Here is a 23,885-nt window from a genome sequence, read left to right on the forward strand (position 1 = left end):
TCCTTTCTGAGACATGCTGTGATAGGCAATGGTTTCTTGCTTGGCACACTGCACAAAGAAAATTCATCCTTTGACATCAAGACTGTGTATTAAGACAGTGTGTATTAAGAAACAGGATGCTGAGTACAGTTTGGGGGTTCATGCAAGAGGGGATGTTGATCATAGTCTGTATCATATCAAGTGTTTTTGTGATTTTATTCAGTTGAAGTAACATTTAATAGTAAAGAATAGGTCTTGGTAAATGTAGAGCATGTGATTTCTAAATATTCATGGAAGAAACTTTTCTCATACAATAAGCATGAATCATGATTAGCTTTTAAAATAATTTTGGCATGCCATTGATTTCTTTTTTTCTATGCAACAATCTACCTGCTGTACAAATTTAAGTAACTTCAAATAGTCAAAGCCTTTATGGTGCTAAGTTTAGCATTTTTATGTAAAGCAGTGTCATCTTGAAAAAAGTTTTGCATCTTTTCGGTACAAAAATATTGCTTCGCATATATTTCTATACTAATCAGCATTTTTCCTTCTCTTCCACCTCCTTCCCCCTCCCCAATTTTTAAGGGTTTCACCTTTGGCTTGTCCAATGGACATCAAGTGACTGTGAATGTTGACTGCGGGAGCTCTACAAGCACAGCGGCTGCTGGGATGTTGCGACAGAACGGTGGAAGTAACAAGCGTGGTTTGGGATTAGCCCGACTGTCTACCTCCAACTTCTTCACCATCTCGAGTGCAGGAAACTGGGGAATGGGGCGCAGCACCAAGAGCAGCTCTCTGAGCAGCATTAGCTCCAACTCTGACTGCTATGATAATCCTGTTGTGGATCCAGAATATATCATGCAACTGGTGAATGATGTCAGAAAATTTGCAGATGTGCTACTTTATTTGAAGGAAGCATTTCTTTCAGAAGGTGTGTCAGTTGTTCTTAATTCTTAGATTTTCTGAAACTCTTAACAACTCTATTTGTATGTTTTAGCTAGTGTTTGCTGTGGTTGTTTCCCCCTGCCCTTTACCTTCAGCATTTATCCTCCCTTCCTTTTCCCTCCCCACCCCCAGCATGATGATTACAGGAAGTGATGGGTTTTAGTTTGGGTTCTGCATTTCCTCACCAAAACAGTGCAATCTGTTTCATAATCAGAACAAGGGAAAATAAGCTCTTAGGAGGCTAAGGTCTAGGCTGATGCTTAAAATTGTGAGACCATCGGCTGATTAGTTTTTTAACCACTTGAGTGTTTTTTGTAATTCCAAACAATTCTATTACTATTTTGGTTATGTTTCAGTTTTTGAGGCTGATTTGGTTTTTGAAAGTCTTCCACAGTAGTAGTTTGAGTTAAGGTAGAGTGTGACTACACTGTCTTCCTTTGCAAGTATTTACCATCTTCTGCCAGCAGGTGGAAACTGCAAATTTTCTTGCTTGCGAGAGGTGTGCATTATTGTGTTCCTGTTCCTTTTGGGAAATACCATTAGTCCAGTTTTGGTCATCAGGAGGAAAACTTTTATCTAAATTTTGTGGGATTAATAACGTAAATGTCAGCCAGAGCAGTTTTTCATAAGATGTCCTGAGTGCTGAACATTTGCAGCCACCTCTGTGTATGCACACAGCTGAAATACTGCTGCTAAAATGTGTGTGAACAATTCTTAAAAGACCAATAATTTGACACTAGTGATCACTTTGTGTCCTCATAGTTTTTGCTGAGTACACAAGCAATGAGGATGAGCAGAGTTATTTGTGACGTTGGGTGTCTGGTGCCTACTGAGAATGAAATGGGCATCCTGTAGGAAAGGCCTATCAAAGCACTGAAGTGTTCCCGTTGTCATGCATCAGTAGTTGATTACTTGTCAGTTTAAAATTTTGAGCTCAAAAGATCCAGAAAAAACTAACATGGAAAACAGGAGTTGTCATTTTATAATATAGTGTAGAATTAATTTGTGAAACAGTGTTGTCCATTTAAAAGATTTATCTTTTATAAAGGAAAGATGTTTCTCTTCCATAGTTGGGAGTGTTCTTTTTGACCTTTGTCCCCATAATATAGTGAGCTCTGTAATGCTGGCCTTGCTTACCGCTGGCTGGAGACAACCTCCTGGAAGCTGCACACTTTGGTTTGCATTTTCTAATGTTTGGCAAATGTTCAAAATTGCCTGTCCAAAACCTAACAAAAACTTACTAATATGGTTGAACAGACTTCTTGCACATAACGTTCTGGTTTGTAATGCTTGCACTTTACCGCTATTCTGAAATTAGTTACATTGATTATTTGAAGACGCAATTAGTTGCAGGGATAGGAAATTATTATTCTTCCTTTTTGGAAGAGTTGCATCAGTGAGTGTTTATATTTGCTTGGTAAGCATATCTAGAGACTTCTGTAGGTCTTTCAGCTTCTAACCACTGCTCCCCCAGCTTCTGCATCAACTCTTAGTTGCTGTGTTGCCTCTCTGGCAGATTTGTCCAAACTCCTGATGCACAGTAGCCTCAGGCTTGGCCATGTGGCTCCCAGTTGTCCTCATTCTGCTGCTGGGGTCCTGCAGTGGTTACCAGCTGATTGCCACGGGTGTGTGGCCTTCAGTGTCATACTTACCAATGCTTGTATTCCCTGTTTGTGGTACCTGAGCTACCATGGAAGAGCCCAGAAGTTACTCACCCATGGTTCACTTAGCGTTCCTCTGATGTAGTGATCCAATCTTGGATGACACATCTAAGAGATTTTGGGTTATAACATGTGTTTGTGTCTAAACTCGAATGTAAGTGCCTTGGGATTGCAGACTTGAACTGTGTTTTGTTATGGTACCAATGCAAGTTGATTTGTTACATGAAGAATAAGTTGAAATCTCTTGAGGGGAGTATTAGATAAATTAAATGTTCTATAGATTTCAAGGGTACTTCTCTTTGCATTCCTTATGCTAATATGATTTAATTTCTTACAGTAGTCTCATTGTTATAATGCTGAATACATTTTTGATACCCTTCAACAAAGGGAAACCTAAACCAACAACCAACTAACCAAAGCACCCCAAACCAGCAAACAAAACACTCCAAATGTAACTGTAGAGTTGAAAAGTTTGACAGCTGTTTGGGCATGAGGGAGCTGCAGTTATCTCTTGTGTTGAGTGAAATACCATAGGTTCCATACCCTTCAGTTCTTGCTGTCCTTTAGGCCTTGCACTCACTGGATGTAACATTCAGTTATTAGTAATCTAATCTGAGGCATAAGATCAAGATATTTTACCATTGTCTTCATTAAAGGAGAGCTCTGGGAAATTTTTGGACCTAGGTCAATGAATCCAGTGCTGTTTCTCAAATTTTGTATGTAATTCTGATTGATGACAAGGAAACACTGATGCAATTGGTGCATCAGTCTCTTGGTCCAATCTTCAGCTAAATTTCCAGATGAGCAGGATTGTCATGTGGCTAGTACTAGTAAGGACAGTTGTTGTCATTGTGTTTTTGTGCTTGAACCGAAAGGTTGTCTTCAGTTGCAGCATTTGTACTTTATGAAGTGAAAGATAATTTAAATTTATTGAAAAGTCTCATAATAAGTCAATCTTCCTTTTCTGATAAGAAGAAAATGAAAACAGTTCCCTAGCAATCCCTGCCTGGAAGGTCAGACTTGAGAGTGTATGCTGAATTAATACCTAGAAGACTCAGATAATTTCCTATAATTTGTGCTGTTATTATTGCTTTCATTTGACTGTTCAGTTTTATGGATGGCACTGTTTTCCTGATGTGCCCCAGGTTTACTTCTTTCTGTTTTAATGTACATCCCAAGTACAAACTGTTAAGACATAATGGCTTGAAAGCTGGTGAGTTTTCTTTGTGCTTTGAGTTCCAACAGTAGCATTTCAGCTATCGGCTGAGAGCATGAGAACTTATTGTTGCCTTCAACTTACACCCTTCTTAGGACACACAGGGAAGTACAATCTACAGGCTGAAGCCAGTCTGTGGGTTTGAGAGTAGTAGCATTCAAGAAGTAACTTCCTATGGTAAAAGCAGTTTTAGGAACTGAATTGTTGTTTGCTTCCCATGGAGACCTGCTGAGGGCTTAACAACCTGACCACAGTATCGAAAATATTAAAGATTTTAAGTGTGTGAGGTATAATTAAGGTAAATCCTGTAACTTGCAGAGGTTGGTTCTTGTCCCAGACATGCAGGACCTAATTCTTATAAACTTCTACTAGAGAATCTACCAGTTCAAAAAAACATTGCTTACTGTATTGATATGCAAAGTTGAGAATCTGTTGAATAGGTATTTATGTATGAGGTTGGTGACTACAGTCCAAGCTGCATATAATTGTTGCTTTAAGTAAATGATGTTACTGTGTGGTCTTTGCTCAGATGAAATTCATTTTCTCAGGTTTAAAAAGACCACTCAAAATAATATTTAGGACACAGTAAAATATCTTCTAATTATGAACTGAAAGTATTTAATCTTTAAACGGTATATAGCAGCTTTTGCTTGTATTGCATTAGAAAGGGAGAAAGCATTCCTGTTTCCCTACTCTGAAGGTACTTAGCTACTTGTTTTGCGACATCTGCTACTTTTTATTTAAGAATATAATATATACTGTAAGGTCTGCCCTGAGACTGTGGGAAATACTGTATTTCATTATGAATAGCTCTAAGGGTAAAATTTGCATGTGGTTTAAAAGTGCAGGAGTAATTACATTTTAATATGTAGTCTTCTTGACTGTACTTCAAGAATACATTGTGGAAGTTTTGCTTACTTTATCACAAACTTTGAAGTAATCTTCAAAGTGTGATATTGTGTCCTTCATGTGGCTAATTCTGCATCCTTTTAATGAGCAAAGCTTTTTCTTCAATTTCATCCTATCTTCAACAAATGTAAATTGTAGTTCATTCTAAAATGTTAGTATACTCTTTTCTCCCAGGTATCTCAGAACCAGAGTAGGAAGATAACACTATTATCTTCCATCACAGATTTCTCTGAGGGCCAGGATGTGTCTGATTTTTTAGATAGATTTTTTTGATTCAGGGTTTGTTTTTGCTGGGGTTTTTTTTGTTTGTTTTCTCTGTGGTGGGGTTTTGTTGTTTGTTTTTTTTTAACTGAAGCAGAGGCGAAAGTACTGCTGAAGCTGGATGGCCTGGTCAGGAATGTTTGCATTCTCTTTATAATAGCACCAATACTTTCAAAAACATCAGGAATGCTACCTGACTTGAAACCTATCAGGTTGTCATTTTTGAAGGATAAGATACTCACCTCAGTGGGACAATTCTAAAGGTGTCTCAAGGTAAGCAGTTTCCTCAAAATGAGTGACTTGTAATCTCTAATGACTTCAAAACCTTCTTATAGCTCCATGGAGATTGGTGTTAATCATGTGCTACACTAAAAATGAGAAGCCATTTACTGAATATGATGCCTGAGGCTCAAAGGTGAATGATTTCTCTTCAGCCCTTCCTGGCTTGATAATGTATATTGTCTGTACGATTAAGGCACTGCAGTATTTCTGGCATTTTTTATTTCCTTATTTTCTTATAGCCTAAAATAATAATGTCTTTTTCTGAGGCAGTGTTCTTGAAAGTAGATTAGTCCTGTTTTGCTAGGGAAAACCTGAAGTCATTAGTTATTGCAGTGAAGATTGCAGATTGAATTTATGATAATTTTTTAATACTAGGTGTAATTTTGCTGTTTGTTCTTTATTCCAATTTTGATGTTTCTCAGTGAAAGGTGCTGTCTTTGATACACCTTAAACTGAATGTATTTACCTGTCTAATGACACCTCATACTATGAATGCTTGGTAGGTGGGCAAACCGCTCTAATCAAGGATCTGATAAAGTATTTTTCTTTGCAACAGTTTCTGGAAGTAACATTTGGGGGAGTTTTTTATATTTGTTTTGATTTGAGGACATTTGGACTAATGTCTTGTTGCTGAAGGACACAAAATGATTCACACGAACGCCTCTCAGTGTCAGAACAGAAAAGCAGAACCTTTATTCTCTGACTTCAGTATTGATAGATTCTCGACAATGACCAGGGATTGGATAATTAAGTTACCACTTCCCAAGCACACTGGTCATGAGAAATGTCATCAAAAGATGTTTCTTAGAAGGAATGTGCTAAACAACTTATGGTTATAGACCTTTCATGGGAAAGTAACTAAAACTATGAAAACATTATCAGAAGGCTTTAATTTTCAGGGTGACAATGTCTTTGGACTTTTCATGGAAGATGGTGCTGGTTTTCTGTTGGGTAGTATTTTGTGTGATAAATAAAAAACTTATGAGAAAAGGGAAAGTAAAATGCTGTCAGGGTAGCTAACTTTTGGGAACTGTGAATACATAGTGATTATCAAATGTGTAAGCAACCTGCTTATGAATTATTAAATGACCTTTGAGAATTGCTAGAAAAAGGTAGAGGAATCCATGTAATTTGTAGCACATTGTGGCTCTTATTTCATGTACCACAAAAAAAGAAGGAAAACAAGCTAATAACTAATATTACAGAATTAAAAATACTTGAGGATGCTGACAAATAGTCTAAAGTGGAATTTTAATGTTTATCACTTCCAAAATCTGTCAAAGTGTAATATGCTTATAGTATCTGAAGAATAATTCTGTGATTTATTATTAAAATATAATTTTTTGTACTTTGTAGCTCTATTTAAACTTGATCCAGAAGGAACTATAACTGCATGTTTAAAATGCATTTGCCTGTAATTGGATTGTTCATCCTCTTGCTTGAACCAAATTAGGTTAAAAGGTGAATTCTGACAACCTGTATTTGCTGCTTTGGATGTTTTTAACTGTCCCATGGCAGTTAGCAGAGGTGTCCTTGTGAGCTGCAGTAGCAGGGAGGCCAGGACTAAATTAGGCTGGGGCAGCTGCAAGGAGTAAGTTCTGACGTGCTGCTGCTGAAATTGCCTTTATTTTCCCCTCTCCATCAGCAGCTTAATTGTTGATACAGTCCTGTAACTGTTTAAAATCCTCAAGGTGCATCTGAAATGGTTCTTTTCTTGTTGTAAGACTTGTTATATTTGGGGCTTTGTTTTTAACATGCCAATAGTCTATTTCCACAGCAGTTTCTTTTCCACAAAGGAACTTCTACATGAGCTGCTGGGATCTCACTGTTTTTTCCTGACACTGGTGGTAGTTCTTTGGTGACTGCACAGCAAGCCATGTTTTGGGGGCAGATCTACCTGAAGACTAGTCCTAGGAAGAAAGGATCTAGTTTTTAGCCAGATCAGTTCTGTTTGCTGGCTGTAAGGTTGTACTGAGTACCAGCAAAGAGGGAGAGGGTGGCTGGCAAAGGAACAAGTTGCCAGAGGTTTAAACTAGAGCAAGACTGCGAGACTCTAGGCATCGTTGGTGTGGCCATCCAGTCTAAAACTTGTGTCAACTTCATTGTCTCCTTTATTGAATGCTAAGTTTGACATGGGTATATGAAAGGTGAGGTGGTGGTGGGGAGAACAGCAAGCAGAGAATGCCCTTCGTAGATGGCAAATTACCCATATCACCTTAGCACTAAGCTTTTGGCACACTTGAATTTGACAGTCATCTTTTAAACTTAACTTTCTGAAACCTGCTTCTTACATGCAAAGTGGTATCTGCTTCCAGTCTGGAAATTCCTTAGTACACCCTTTCACATATCTCCAAGTAGTAGTCACTGCTAAGCAGAAGTTCAGTCAATCTGAAGCTGAAATTTTTCTTTCACAAATCTAAAATAGTCTTTCAAGCTAAAAGTAAGATTATTGCTGAGAACTGAAATGTAATAGTAGCAACTTTTTTTTTAAGAGCTTCTCATGGGTTTTTAATGGCAAAACTCAGAGGAAAAAAATGAGACAGGCTGCTTCTCTTAGTGTAGCTGTAGGGCCACAGCAAGCCAGAGACCCCCTGGTCATTTTCCCATGTTTCCTTTGCTTTCACACCGTTCTTTTCTGGTACCTCTCTTGGACAGAAAGCACTGAGATCTCTGGCCCTGAGTCATGTTCCTGTCCAGTTTCCTCAGACTTGAGAAGTTTTGCAATGAAATGGTGATGTACAGCCTGATTAGAAGTAAAACCACAGCAGTGCAAAAAGAGGTTAAAAAAGTTAATGGGAGGCAGGCATAGCTATGAACTATAGGTGTCCCCAGGAATGTTGCCCTTAATCTGGGAGAGTGAATTTCCCACCTTTTTTTCATTTCACTCCAGATCATCCCATACTCTGTTTTGCCCAAGCCTCCTGTTTTCTGAGTCTGCTGTCTGCAGGCTTTTGTCAGGGAGTTTTGGACTTTCAGATGCTGTGGCCAGAGCAGCTGGGTATTTTGTTTGGTTTTGCAAGTTTGCAATGATAGTGCACTGCTTAATTCATCTGCAGTCATGGAACAATTCTTCTGTTTCCACTATTCTGAAGAAGAGGAAAAAACCAACCTCCTCTTAAAGTTGAATTCAAGCAAATCTGTGTTCTTCATAGTCAAAGTGTAAGCTGCCTGTTAAATGCTGGTTGCTAATGTTGGATAGTAAATGCTGTTTCTTCAGTTTCAGGGAAGATCGAAGTTAAATAATAACTTAGTGGACCAGGAGATAAGTTTGTGGCTGATAGTATTACCCCTCCCCCAGTTGCATACTCCACATTCCTTCTGAACAAATGTTCACTTGTTGCTATAGTGTCTAAGATCAGCAGTCAGGAGGGGGGTGTCTTGAAGGCTCCTGAGTGTTTAACATGTAAAATCAACCCTTATGTGCAGTCAGATATTTTTGTTGACTTAAATAATTAGTATATATTTCTTTAGGAAAACGGAGCTATTTATCAGAGAGCACAGCCATTTTTCATTTTTATGTTGCTTTTGAAGTGAAAAAAAATGTAATAGAAGGAAAAACTTCATTCTTCCTCCTTTTCGCATTTCTGATGTATAAAAGGAGCTCAAAACACTTAGAGCCTTAGCTGGAGTGTTAATTGGAATTAGCTTAACTTTCCATCACAGCAACTAGACTAATGGAACTGAAATTGCAAGATCAGCAAGATGAAAGGTCACTAGTGAGGAAGAGGATGAATAGTCGTATTTTCATTTTTGAAAGCAAAGCTAGGCTTTCAGCAACAAAAATTCTTCTAATATAGTTTGCAGCTTAAGGAACAGGAACACTTGGACCAGTAAACAACTTGTATCTCTCAAAGAACTCTGTTGTAATGACTGAAAGATAAGATTTGATGCATATCCAGTCTAAATCCTGTGTTCTAAACAACAATTCCCATATACATGTAGGGGCTTTCATGTTTAAAAACAGAACAAAAAATGCTTGCCATAAATGTGTTTCCCACTCTTGGTGAAATGTATTATAGTGGATCCTCAAAAATACTCAATTTTCTCATTTTGCTCAAGCATCAGTTTATCAAAGTTTCAGCATAAAAGAACATCAATACAAATAATTTTTGTGTGCCTGACAGCATAGAGTTAGTAGTTGTAATTGTCATCTTAAATGACCTTGACTTCATTAAGGTTTCATAGACTAAACCACTGCTTTTCCACCAGTTTTGTTGGAAGTGGTTGTTGTTCTTATTTATGTAGCTAGGTCACAGAAGCTGACGTGTTTCTTAATTCTGAGTAAATGTTCATCTAATGTGACAGTTTTAGTGATTTAATTGTTAGCGCTAATGTCTTGGTAATGGATTAGAGTTAGAACAGCATGGCAGGGTAGGAGATTGGATACAGAGCTTGGGCCTTGATTTTTGTATGGAGCTGTTTTCCTTTTCTCAGGAAAATAGGGATTTTATGGGGACTTATTCCTTTGTCTGCCTAAAATGCCCCTTTTTATGGAAGGTGATTCATGTAATGCTGTAGAAGATACTTATGTTTGAGTTAAACTTTCATCTTAATGACATTGGTTACAGAAGAGTGTAACTGTGAAACCTAGGACTTGAGGAATTTTCTTTTGTGGAGGCTGTGATTTAGCTGAACAAAAGATTTTTCCTTTTCACCATCTTTTTCTCGAATAATTTCTTGGACTAATTTTTAAAAGTATGTAGTCATTCTTACTTGTTAATTAGTTATTTTTAGTTGATAAACCAGTTTTAGTCTTAAGTTAACAAATTTTACCTCTTCAGTCTTGTTTTCTTTGTCATGACTGAACCACTATTTAAGCTATTTTAGTATATAACACGTTCCCTTTTTGAAATACGTTTTCTCTGCTGTGTATAACTTGGGTTCAGGCCCTACCAGGTGGGTGTTGCAGCAGTTCATGATGTCAGTGCAAGTTCTGTTAGTGCTACCTAGCTATGAGACACAGAAGGCCCACGTGGGCTTGTGGATCTTGCTACACATACATGATAAAGGGTAGGGGAGGTTCTTATTTTGGAAGAAATAAGGTGCTCTTCTAACTCTTGTAATATCTCAATCCTTTCCTGGTTTTAGAAATCTGCAAGGTGAGAAAGACCTAGTAAAGAAATTTCAGCAAAGATGCATTAAAAAATAAAAATGAAAAAATAATGGAAAATGTCAGTTGTAGGATTGTAGATCAGTAAGTTGCAGGGAGTATTTTTGTATGGTGGAATTAAAACACTTTCATACCTTTTCTAAAAGAGGCTTTGACATCTTTAGGACTTGGCATTGTACTTAGCATTTCCAAGTTCTTCTCTAAGTAGTGTATTTAAATTTTCCTATTTTATGCAGGTGTGATTGTTTTAGGGCTCTGTATTGTGAGGGAAGGTAGTATCTCAGTTAATGTTCTACTTTTGGACTGCAACTGTATTCTTCACTCTACTTTTTTTTAAGATCAGATGTCACTGAAATAGTTAAGGACATGGTATTCCTGAAGCATTAACTTAAACACTGCTCAGTGTTCACAAATTCATCTTGCTGTTTTAGTGTTGATAGTGGTATGAATGGGTTCTTTAGTAGAATGCTTTTCTGTGGGGTTTTTTATTTGTTTCTCCTGTGGACTTTGTATTTCATTCATTATGTACAGGGTGCGTAAGTTATTTTCTTCTACTGCAACTATGGAACTGAAAGATCTGTCCAAAAGTTGTCCAGTGCTGACAAGTGGGAAAAAAAGTGTTTACTGGAATTACTAAAGTGGAGGTGCAGAGCAGTGAAGATTGGTGGCCAAAATGGGCTGTGGTCTCAACTCACAAGTAGGTTATCTATTCCTGACAGAATAGCAGTTGAAGGAGGCAGCTTTTCTAAGGACTAGTTCTATGTGCTTTGTTCTGTGTTGAGTAAGCTGCAAATTGTTTATCTGAAAGCTTAGCAGCACACGTGAATTGTGATAGTTGAGTGAAGACAGTTTGTGAAGGGCTTTGAAAAAGTGACTGATAAATAGCTTATGCCAGTGGTGAAGAAGGGGAAACTAACAGTAGACTTCAGACTGCAGTGTGGTCAGATTAAATGCTTTCTGGTATTCATGTTTAAGCCCTTGTGTTAAGGACAAGCAAACAAATTCAGCAAGCAACTGAGAACTCCTAACTGTAGTTGGCTTCAGATGATGACTAGACATGAGATTTTAGAGAAGGTGGCTGAGAACTTAATTAGGAAAGAAAGCAATAGGTCTGCAGCACATGAATTTTTGATCTAGCATTGACTACCTGGAATGACAATTTGAGTGATACTAGGGAGAAACAGCTGGGTAAATCCAGAACTACAAAAGCAAATGGATTCTTGTGTTTCTCGCCTTTCTATTGCAAGGTATTTATGGAGAAATACTACTCTCTTGAAAATTCATGGTGAGATGTACAGTGAATTACTGTTATCTTAAGTGCAAGTGCCAGCATGGCATCAGTTGCTGCCTTAATGATAGTGTTACTCTGTTTTCTCTTTATACAAAATCTTCAAAAATGTTTGGTGTGAATTAACTGATATCAAAACTTTGTATTGCAGTGGAGATTGACTGTTCCCAAGTCTAGTATATGGGAAGATTTTTAAAGTATATCCTTTGGACCATTCAAGTGGCTCTGTCACCTGTGAGTCATACAGTCAGGCTTTACTCTCTTGGGTGGTTGTTTCAGCAGGACATCAGTGAAGGAACTTCAGATAATCTGTAATCCTTTATGTTCACCAATTTTCTAGGCAACTAATGTTACTAGCTACTGCTTTACAGATTTGAATACCACTTTAAGTTGATTTTTAAGTGTAATTTTTTCTTTTAATCAACAAACCAGAAATGGACTACTATCACATCCTACAGCAGTCCATAGTACTGTTTAAAAGATCATTTAAAATAAATGCATATAGTAACATACCCCTTGTTTAATACCATATTATCTCCTAATCCTGGCTTTGTGTGGTCTTTGAAAAATAGGTAGGCAGGCAGCAGTAAAATACTTTACTCAGTCAGTGGCTTATGCTAAAAGTAGAAGAAGCAGGCATGTAGAACAAACAGCATTTTAGACTGAAATTAAAGTGAGTTAAGTAGTGTTTGATAATATCTCAATGTTGGTTACCAAAGGTTGAGTTTATTTTTTTTAGAATGAATAAACCGTAACTTTCATACTGTCCTTTCTGTGTGCCAGTTTGATATGGTATGATCAGCTTGCTGGAGATTGTTTCATTTTGTGATTTGTTCTTTTTTTCAGAAAATTTGTGCTGTAAATGTTGAGTGAACATTGCTTCAGGTACTCGCAGAACTTGAACCAGTATGCAAGAAATAATAGTTGCTTAGAGCATGAGAGTTCTTATTTTATTTTAACAGTATCTTCCATTGGCAGCTGTTCAGTCTAGTGACTGTTTGACTAAGTTTTAGTGAAATATCCTTGAATAAGAAATAAGTAACTAGTCACTACTAGTGGTATGGCTGCCTTTCCCAATGGGTACGATTCTTTGTGAACTGTGACTGATCAGATTTATTGCTAATGTATTCATACTAAAGAATATAGCCTTATGTCCACTTGACCATTTGCAATTCTAACTTAAAATGTGTTCTCAAACTGCTGAAACATTATCCTCACCGAGCTTAATTCTTAGTCTCTGAAGATTCAGGGAAATGAAGAGTGGCTAAAATAGCCATGTAGTGTTTTTTACTCTCATTTGTCAGAAACAGGTAAGTAAGGAAACACTAGCAATTTTTGTTACTGGTTTCTGGTCTCTAAATTTTGGTTTAATAAAAGTTTAAAATATTCTAAAGATTAAACTGCATGGCTGAATACATCTGGGTTAGTTGACTGGAGTCTCAAGGCTAGTAAACAAAAAAGTTAAAGGCATGTAGTGTGCAGCATATTGAAATAGATTAAAAGCTGCATTGTAGTAGGTTGTTTTTTTTTCTGAGAGACTTCTCCACTTTAACAAATGGGGACTTCATCTATGAATTTAAATGTGAGATGCAAGTGAAGTAACAACTTTTCTGCCTATGTTAGTGATGGCAAACCAACAAAAGGAAAATATGTAACTGCTTTCAGTGTAGGCAAAATTATAAGATTTTGATTATTCTGATGTATTTTGCATATATACCTGTTCTATTGACTTTTTGAAAAGATTGTTTTAAGACATCTTTATTTTTGTAACTTCAGTTTCTGAGAATTAATTTAGTCTGTGTTTGCTCTATATATGTAGTCAAGAAGAACTTCTTACAAACATCTTGACTTTTACAAGTACAGAATTGGTCCATAACTAAAATGGCGTAGGAATGTTAGCCCAGTTTAATAAAAAATAAAAACCACCACAGCTCAAGGTCACATCAGAGGCTAATCAGCATGGTTAGTGGTTGAATATAAATGGATAGATTACTGTGTTTTGGACTATCCCTGATAGCAAATGACAAATCTGAAAGGGTTGTTTGGGCATTTGTGGTATATAATAAGTTGTTGTGCTAGAAAACTTAACCTGGAAGGATTTGGGATAGTTTTGTACTATCCAGGGATATTTTTTCTGCAAAAACTGTAAGTTTGCATATTCATAGTGCTTATTTCAGAAAGTAAAGACAGAATTTTAACAGATAAATTTTTTTAAAAAAAAAGCTAAGTACCAGGTGCTTTTTTTTATTTTAGCCTAAATTTGTGCAACCTGACTTTAAGAACAAATTTAGTAGTTTAACAGTAGGTAGACAATTGACTTTCCAAATGTTAAATGCTTTCTTGTATTGCAAAAGCATCATTTGTGTGGAATAACTGAAATGAAACAGTGCTGCTTTATATAGTGTATTCAGTGAGCTGTTTGCAGGAAGTCTCAATGCATTCCCACTGAACTGGATCAATATATTGCTCTTCTCATAAAAAACCTTACAAAACTAAGGTTTTTATTTCAAATATAGGGGTTAGAGTTACTATTTTTATTGCTTTATTTTCCTCATTCCTAATCAAACTTCACATGTCCCTAGATTTTTCTCATCGAAATAATTGCTTAACTGATTATTCTTCATAGTGATTTTAAGCTGCAATATGATGTAGTTAGAACACTGGTTGAAGTGCATGTTACTAAAGACTATTAATTTAGTGTGGTTTGTTTTAATGATGCCATGACAACACGGGTTGCCATGATACTGATGAACAAAAAGGCCAGGACTGGCTATCTTGCTAATTTGGAAGTTTCAAGTACTATGTTTCTTGACAGAGGGATGGATAGGTAGCTTCTTATTCTGCACTGTGCACAGGGTAGAAAGGTGATGACTTCACCAGACCTTTTTGCAGCTTCCAGCCTTGCTAGAAATTTTGCAGGAATAAATTCTTCCAGAAATTATCTGAGTTTTTCAGTGATTTAAAATGTTTCTTTCCTTACATCTACAGCATGTAGCCAAATAAAGGAAGAAATATGATAGCTAAGGCTGTTGCTTTCCCATCACTCCTGAGCTATGACCACCAATAACTATCTCTACCACCATTAAAAGAAAAAGTTTTGTTCATTTTATATCCATACAATCAATGAAAATCATGTCTAACTCATATGTTTACTGCCTAAAAAAAAAAGCTGCTTTGACAGTAGACCAGACAGCAGGGGCATAGATAACTTTGCTATGGTCAAACCACAATCAATGTAAAGCATGTTTTCAGTGTGTTTGATTAAGTCTTGTGGTCTGTTGAATGTGGTAGTGAACTCTGTTAAATCAGGCAAATAAGCCAGGCTGTTAATCATGTTAGAATTGGGCTGACAGAGAGAAGGGCAAAAAGAAAATGATGAATTAATCTGGGACTGTTTGCCAAACTGCAGATGTAGGAATTAGGTGATTTCCACACAGTTCACTGTTGTGTGGTTGTTTTGCCTACTCTGTGATGCTCACTGGGAAGTCTCATAGTCTGGATCAGGTTCAGGCCTGAGTGCTGACAGTGTCCTAGTATGCAATATGGACATAGATGAAGATGATAATAATGTGATTTTAGATTAAATCTGTTTTACTGTGGATCAGTTTCATTCCAATGCAAATTATTTTTTCCCTGCTCTAGGTGGCATAATGAGTGATACCACATAATCCTTCTATATAATGTAATAGAAGCAGGATATAATTTACCTAAAAGTCAAAATGAAATTTTTAGTAAATAAGAGTGAATGGTCTCTTAGCCAGGATATTCATCTTGCATATTGAAATGTTGGTTACTCAGGCCTCTTTCTTCTGAATCCTTCCAAGATGGCAAGTAATGAGAAGCTGACTGCATAGGTCAGTATAAGGTCTATAAGGTGAAACTTTCTGGATTCAGATATTGGGGAAATTGCTTTCCAGTTTGTGTCCTTGTTCTCCCCACCATCCTTCAAGACTATTTTGGCCCGTTTGTCCTGAAAGAGGTTAGGATTTATGGAGAAGATGTGAAATGGTGCTTAAAATTGGAATTCAGATTATTATATTTCAGTCAAAGGGGAGGTGAAGGACACACACTTCATCTGATCCCAGGAGAACAGATTTACAAAGGGAGTTCTTAAAATGAGGACTAGACCTAGTGGGGATGATGGCTGCAATGGGCATTTAGAGGTTCTCATCAGTTGCATTTATTCTACTAGAAATGTCCAGAGTGAGTTCTCTGTAGATGCTGATTATAGTAAAGGCATAGTGTGTTTATGAAGCTACATGGAGAAAATATTTGTGCAAAAATCCAAATTACCTTGTTTATAGTAATATTTTGACAAGTGAGGTGGTTTTATGTAGATTTTCCTCCAGCTGAAAGAGACTAGTCTGGGTATATAAATCTGTGGCTGTAGAGAGTAAGCATGATAAGTTGTTCACACTCTATAATATTATTGAAAAATATTTGAATGCATAACATACCTGATCACATTTTCTAATTGTAAAAAGCTCCTAGTAGAAAGCTGGACCTTATTACATGTTGTGAACTAGAATATCTGCTTTGACAGTGTCACATGCATTCTGACTCAAAGACTTTTGCAGGGATGTGTTATTTTTCAGTTGTTTTATCTAGGCTGCTACTCTTTTGTTAGTGAGACCAACTTCCGTTCTAAACAAACTTTTAGCCACAGCAAAACAATAGTTGTATTAGTGGTTTCCCTTCTTTTGGGACTGGTGGAAATTGGGTAGGGGAGAGAGAGAGAGTCTGCTGTTGTTAAAAGACCTAAATATTCCAGGTGGATAAGCAGTAAGTAGAATTGCATGTACATCTCCTGTATGGGTCTGAATAGCAGTGTAGTGGGGAAAAGACTGTTAGTCTATATTTAAACTTATCCTGACAAACATTTGTTGACATAAAGAACTTCAGAAATGTTTGGGCCAGTAATAAATCAGGTCAGACAAAAGAATGCCAGCCAACTGACACAGCAGTGCCTTTCCTGACTGCGTGTATTGTGACCAGCCCTGCCTTGGCAGGGAGGGTGACTGGTGCTTACAAGCTTGATGAGCAAATTTGATTTTGTTTTGTGAATAAAATCCATAGCTGTAAGGACATTATTGCTTAGGAACTTACTAAACAAACGCTTCCCTTTGAGAAATATGTAAAACTAGAAAATAGGTAGATATGCTTTTACATTAAAGAAGCATGAGCAGTTATAAAATGTGGTGACCAAAACCACTGGGGAGTGGGATGCCAGTGATGATAGTGTGCTACTGGCTTGGCAAACAGGCAGACTTTCCAGCTGCTCTGTACTGTCATTCTTGTATTTTAGACTCATCTGCTTTGAATACATGCTTTTTAACCCTGTTGTCTCTCCACTGCTACAGACCATACTTCTGTTTGGGAAGAGCTTGTTTTCAGCTCTTGTAAATGACAGTTCAACCCCTAGTGAAAGATTTTTAGATAGCCTACTAAAATCTATCCAAGCCTTCCCTGCCCCTCCCCCACCCCTCCTCTCCCCTTTTCAGTTTTAAGAGCTGGTTTTCTCTTTTTGAGAGGTAGGTAGGGGGCTGACTCATTCCTCCAGGAGACTGCAGGAAAGTAGTCACCTGAGAGAACAGCTGAACTCAAGTGCCCAGAGAGGGCCTCTAAGTGTTGCAGGATCACTGGCAGTCATGTGACTTCTGTGGATGTTGCATTTTTTGCTATTAAGCTTGAGAGGGGTTTTAAAACAATGTTGCATCCATTGGTGGAGAATTTCATGCTAACTTCATGTGCTTCAATGAATGTGTACAGCAATACAAAGGACAGAAGAAAAACTGAAATCAAATAGTTTTTGAGTACTTCAGTTAGATTGAATTGCTGCGGGAACCCATTGGAGACATATTTCCTCGTACATTCCTTTCACTGTATTTGCTCTACCGTTGTTTTGGTCTCAGCCATTTTCAGACTTCTTAGCGTTAAAACTGTGTTTCTGTTGATTTGGCATATTTAGACTGTTTAGCTACCTGAGGTTTCTAAATCTGTCCTGAACAGGAAATCTCTGGTTTAGTGTCTGTTTGGTCTCAGTTACTGTGAATGCAGTGTAGCTGTGGTTCCTGATGACTTCTGCCCCCACCTCTCCCCAAGCACCACTTGTTACAAACCTTTTGTTTTCTGGAGGCACAGAAACAATGTTTCAGATATTTTGTAAACAAATGATACAGTGATGGAATACAAAGAAATCTCAGTTGGGTGTAGCCAGATCTTTCTTTTGAGAGTACAAATAAGTAATCTCCTTCTTGAGTACATTATTTTAGTGATAGTGTTCTCCTGGATGATATTATAAACATTGAATTCAACTCAGTGGTTGTTTTCCACTAGCATTTCCCTTTGAAGCTTGTTACTTCTGTTTCAGATTTGCAGAGGCTTGTGTCCACTTCAAGATTTTTCCTTTGTTTTTCCCCTTCTCACTTATTTTGCCTTTCCCCCAGCTCTATTGTTCTGGCAAGATATATTATCAAATTTTAATAGTAAGAAACTGCATTTTGGGATCAATTTTGCTTTAATTAGTCTTGGAGGGTGGTGTTTTCTGTTTTCACCTAACACATAAGGAACCCTAAGAGACTTTTTTGACTTCAAATGACAAGTCTGTAGTTGTGAGTCACACTGAAGTCCCAAGAATGAATCATGCTGTTTGATGTATGTCTGTGTTAGACTCCTTCCTGAGCACTCTCAAACTGACAATAATCTGTGGATTGGTTGGGCTGCTTTTTGGCCTTGTTTCCCCTCCCTTGTGTGTTAGGGTTCCAGACATCTACCCACCATGTTGCCAAAAGGGTCTGGCTATAGGGTATGGGTGTCCTGATCACAGATTAGGATCTCTTCTCTCAGAAGTGACAGACAGAAGTGAGCATCTGTCTGGCAGAAAGCAGGGACACCATCATCATCTTGACTAGACAAGAGTTGCAGTTCTGGTCAAAAGGTGCCCTTGTGCTGACCATCTCTAGTCTATTGACCACAGTATTCATGCCCTTCATGTGAGGGCTGCATGTATCCTGGTTAGACAGAGACAGCTGATGGGAATGGTTTGTGGCATATAGTCTTCAAATACCTTCATAAAACCCCATCCATCCCAACCCTGCCAATAAAAATAATTAGTTCTGATGAAAGATTGTGGAGTATTTGGCTACCTCTGGAAGTCTGTAGAAAGAGATAAGATACAAACTCCAAAGACTACCTTCATAAAATTTCAAAACTTAAGTCTGCACTAGATGTTTTTTAATGAACTAATTTGAATTACCTCTAACTATTAATATCCTAATTCTTGAAGATAACATGTTACTGTAATTTTAAGGTATATTTTCTGTGTTGTCTGATCCACTTTGAGTTTGTGGGCGTCAGTACAACTATGTTGTTTGTCATTTTCATCACTGCCTTTACTCAGAGCTGCCTGGTACTCCCAACAGCATTTATTTTTGCACTGATGGAGTACAAATGATGGATTAAAGCCTGAAGGTACCATTAAAATTATTTGTTTTCATTTTGACAGCTATAAAATTTTCCTGTCTGTGAGAAGATGGCAATGGCCATACTGGCTTAGGCTAAAGCTGTGTCTAACCCATCATATGAACTCTGATGATTGCCAAAATTGAATAGCTAGAGAAGAGTAAAAATGAGGCTGGCCATGTGCTCTGAACTGTTTTTGCTTAGTAGAATTCTTGAGCTGTTGCAAGTTACATTGGTTTAGTACAGTGCTTGGTAGTTCAGTAGAATAAAGTGTGGAGTAGTTGAATGAAAAGTTGTGAAGACAGACTCAAAATGAATTAAATTAATTCAGACGCAGCAGTTATGTTTTGTGTGTAGGAACAGCTGTGGTGCAGCAGTCGTGGGTGCTGGGGAACTGGACTGCTGAAAGCAGCCAGTCTGGTCTAGGCTCTGAGCAGCAGCATCCACGGCTGTGCAAGGCACAGAACTCCCAACCAGACCTACCAGGGCGTTTATTGACTCATTAGTAACTCACAGGGAAACTTAACGTGTCCAGCTCTCCTTGTTTCCACGTAAACTTCTTGTGCCGATGCTGTGTTTTGGCAAGAAAGTCCCCAGGTCTCTTACATGAGGAATCACCCTTTTCTGTTTTTAAACTCCTGCTTGCTCACTTTAATCATCTGAGGTGTGTTACATAGAATTGAAAGACATGGAGAAGGAATTGATAACTGGTATTTTCATGCCTTTTTAATTTTTCTAATCTTCGTTCATATCCCCTATAAATCATTTCTTATCCAAGATTGCAGCTTCCACTATTGTTGCTTTCATAGAAATTGCTCCAAGCCAGGATTTCTTTCCCCATTAAGTTCCAAACTCAGAGCTATGGTATGCCTTTATATCAATGTGTGCTTGTCATCAACAGCCTCTGCTGCTGCATTAGCCTCTGCTAATGTGGATGCACAGAATCATGGCCATGTCGAGTACCAGGCTTTTGACATTCTTTTTGCTCTAGCTGTGCTTGAGTCGGTTAAAATCATTATATGTAGGTGTGAAATATAGTAGTTATGAAGCTAAAGCCACAACTATTCTTGTTTTTTTAAGCAAGTTACTTAGAACTTTGCTAATTTACTGCTGTGCAAGATGGATTTTCCTAGACTTTTGTATGTAGTGTTACAGATAGAGCCTCCTTGTCCCACAGGAAAAGTGCTGGTGAATGGTACATGGCTTTACCTTAGTGTACTTCTTGAGTCAAGGCTTTTTCCTTTGACAGTGTATAAGCCAGTGCGAATTGAAAAAAAAATCTCCTTACATGTGGCGTGTAGGGGAATAAAGCTTGAAGCACAGCAGTCCTTAGGAGGCTTGCTATTGTACCTGGTACAAACATATAAAATTCATGTGTAGCCCCTGCACACCTGCAGCAGTGATCTACTGTACTGATGTGTCATGTTGTACTATGTGGATTCCTCAGAAAAATTTAGGTGCCTGTAGCCTAAATGTAATGTCTTGTCATCAGAAAAAATAGCTCTGAGTTGAAACTATTCTCTGAGCAACACTAGATCAATTTGCACTGTACTGTAATTGTCTGTATTGACCTGTTTGTTATCATGGCCACAGACAACACAGAATTGCTCTGCTCAGTGGGGAAGTGAGTCAGCTTGTATTAGATCCTCTTTTTCTTTTTCATAAGCTAGACTTTCCTGAATTTGAAAGCTTTTTACCACAACTTGCAACGCAGCACTCTAGCACATGAGAAACTTTAATTCCATGCACCAGCACCTCTTCTGTGACAGAACAGATTGTGGTTTAACCTGTGCTATGGATGCAACAAGAAGTATTTTTTAAAAATCTAAGATGGGGTTGGGATTTAGAGGCACATAGCAAGTGGCATGTGCTATAAAAAGCATTACCAACTTGGAATGTGTGTTTGAGTATTTTTCTGATTTGGCCTAATTTAGGTGTTCAGCTTATCAGGACTGACATGCTTAAAGACAGACCTTTTTAGATCTAGGCTTGTATACTAAAGATGCTTAAGATTTTGCTGATTAAAACTAGCCAACATTTGCCAGAAATTTTAATTTACAAGCATACAGAAATGGTGTTGAATTTGTATTAGGTGAAGAATTACTTAATGAAAAATCAGAATCTGATTTTGTTGATACTTTCATATATGTAATTATCAAGATGGTGGTTGATGAATTTACATGAGAAAAAGATAATGGCTTAATTTAGAAACCTTAGGGTATTGGTGTAAAATTCCCACCCCCTTTATTTTTAAAATATACTTGCTTGACTTTTTGTGAGAAATAAATTTGTGTAAATGATGTACAATATTGCAAGTTTGCTATTGGCAGCTGCAGTTATAACAATATTTTTAACAGTCTCTTTATTCTAAGTAGGTTGAGCTTCAATATGGCCTAGAATTCCATGCAACTGAATACCATCAAAGTGGTTTTTAATGTGATTGGGTGTTACCTCACTGTTTTAACGTAGTTTCTCCTTTACTTTTTTCAGAAAATCATGATGGTCTACATCAAGTAGTACATGAACGCCTGGGGGAGTTGCTGCGTGTTTTAAAAGCAGTGATAAATAAACATCAGACTCTGAATTCAGTTGATATTCTTAGTGCTGCAGGAACAGTTATTGCAAAAGTAAAAGGTAAGGAATTACTACCTTTGATATTCATGGAAAATTGTAATTAGTGACTTGATTGACTCTGGCTTGTGGTTATAGATAGAATTCTACATATACAGAAGAAACTGGGTTTTTTTAAGAGTATTACTTTAATACTTGGTTAAAAAGTGCCTTCCCTAAGTGAAGAGTAATATTAAGTAACTTGTTCTCTCATTGATGTGATAAAATTCCGCTTATAGGACGCTAACTGCAAACCCACATAGAATTTTAAAAGCACGAGCCTTTTATTTTAAACTTCCTTTATCTGAGTATCACAGAACAATATCACAGAGTAATAAATCTGGCATTTATCCACTTTGAAATTTGCCAAGAATCTTTGCCTAATTCTGTGAATCTGTGGGGATAATATTTATATCAGGTGAAGAAATCTCTGAGCAATCCAAATCTGGATAGTTGAACACTTAAAAATTCCAAAAGTGGATCATAGCCATGTGTTAATAAAGGAGTCAACAGCAACAATTAAAAGTATTGCAGACATGTTGGTACTTTCTATTGTTGATCTTTGCTACTGCAGTTCTTGGCATGCCAGACAAATGCAAATAGTGAAGCACTCAAATTCTCCAGCTCCAGAAACCTGCTCATTCTCTGTGTAACCTTTGACTTCAGCTCTTCCTACTCTAGAGTCTGGTATATTACTGTGGAACCAGCTTTGAGTAGGGTTAAATCTCTACCTCTTTTCAGTGTTAAATCATGTAAGATGTCTTCCTTCAGACACATAGAATTTAGTTTCTCTTCTTTGTCTAGGCCTTCCCTCTTGTTTCCTATTTATCTTGGTGTATCTGAAATGTATTGTTGATTCAGTAAAGTGGGAATATCAGTTAAAATGCTAATGTGTTTAGCTTCCTGATACCTAAATGTTGGATTCTTCCAATCTTCTTATGGATTCTTCCTATTGATAGGAAGCTTTGCCAGTTTGTTTGATCTTGTGAAGTCGTCTCCTAGTACCTGCCATTTTCTTCTTGTTACACATAGTTTTTATACTTCTGTACCTGGTATTTCAAATAATCATGGGACAGGACTGTAACTTCTGAACTTGCTTTAGAGGTTTGTACATTACAGGAGAAACACAGAGAATATCCCTTGTGGAGCTGTTTCCTTGTTGGTCATGGGGAGAGTTAAGTACACACAGTAGTAGTCAGTGTTTAGTGAACATGTTAATTGTTTAGTGAACATAATTCTTCCACCTTAGTCAAGCTGTTTCCATGCTTAACTGCTCTGGTGAGATAACTGTGTCCTCTACTCCACTCTAATTTCAGTGGACACAGGACAATTTAAGAAATGTTGAGGAAAAGAGACCTAAGGTATGCAAGTAAATTGTATCACATCAGCATTTGCTGAATTATGTTTTCAAAAACCATTGCAGTATCATCTATTCTCCCTGGACTACATAGTTAATTAGTATTGTTCTTGATGTGAAATGCCCCATATTAATCAGTCTGCTGTCAAAGTTCAAAAGGTAAAGTAGTAGAATAATTTTCTTTGTCTTGCTTGTCAGGCTTTTGAGTCCATAATTTTGTTGGCTTTTTGTCAGTTTTTTCTGTATACTTTAAAAGTCCATGATTACTCCAAGGTCACTATGTATAGTTCTAGTACTGAGCTAGTTTTCCAGATCTAGATTCATCTGTTCTCTCTCCTATGCTTTTACTTCAAAAGTGGAGAATTAAGCATTCCTTCAGAGTACTTGCAGCCCTCTGAATTTGATGCCAACTTTTTCTCTTCTTGATGCGTCGTGTTCTGTCATACAATAGATGATAGCAGGTTGAACCCTGGGCAGATGCATTTGTGTTCTGTATTTTTTCTTATATATTTCTGTATCTCCCTGTTTTTATGAGTAGCTGTTACTTGAATGAGTTTTGGTTTTTTTTGATTCATTCATTTACTTTGATAGTGAAAAGAAGAAATCATTTTAATACTAAGCTTTTTCCATTTTTTGGCAATGCAGATATTCACAAATACTTTTTTCTTCCCTGAACAGATCTAGTTGTTTACACTTGAAATATATGAAAAAGACTTGTATTGTGGACTTCACTCTCCATTAATATATTGAGTTTAAAAGGAGCTACGGTCACGGGGGGATTACATTATTTATGGAAAGAAAAACTA

At 37.3% G+C, this 23,885-nt stretch overlaps 1 protein-coding gene across 18 annotated transcripts in view; it reads left to right on the top strand.

Annotated features, from left to right (window-relative positions):
- The window catches only part of ARHGAP29 (Rho GTPase activating protein 29), a 76,386-nt gene that overhangs the window by 26,374 nt on the left and 26,127 nt on the right, over positions 1-23,885 (top strand). For all 18 annotated transcript variants that reach the window (XM_086901853.1, XM_086901854.1, XM_086901852.1 and 15 more), the window contains exons 2-3: positions 565-910; positions 21,603-21,746. In XM_086901853.1, coding sequence (XP_086757979.1) covers positions 649-910; positions 21,603-21,746 — 406 coding nt within the window. In that variant the 5' untranslated portion in view covers positions 565-648. The remainder of the gene's footprint in view (positions 1-564; positions 911-21,602; positions 21,747-23,885) is intronic.

Source organism: Cyanistes caeruleus, chromosome 9 (genome assembly GCF_971803275.1).
Source record: "Cyanistes caeruleus chromosome 9, bCyaCae1.hap1.1, whole genome shotgun sequence".
Taxonomy (NCBI): Eukaryota; Metazoa; Chordata; class Aves; order Passeriformes; family Paridae; genus Cyanistes; species Cyanistes caeruleus.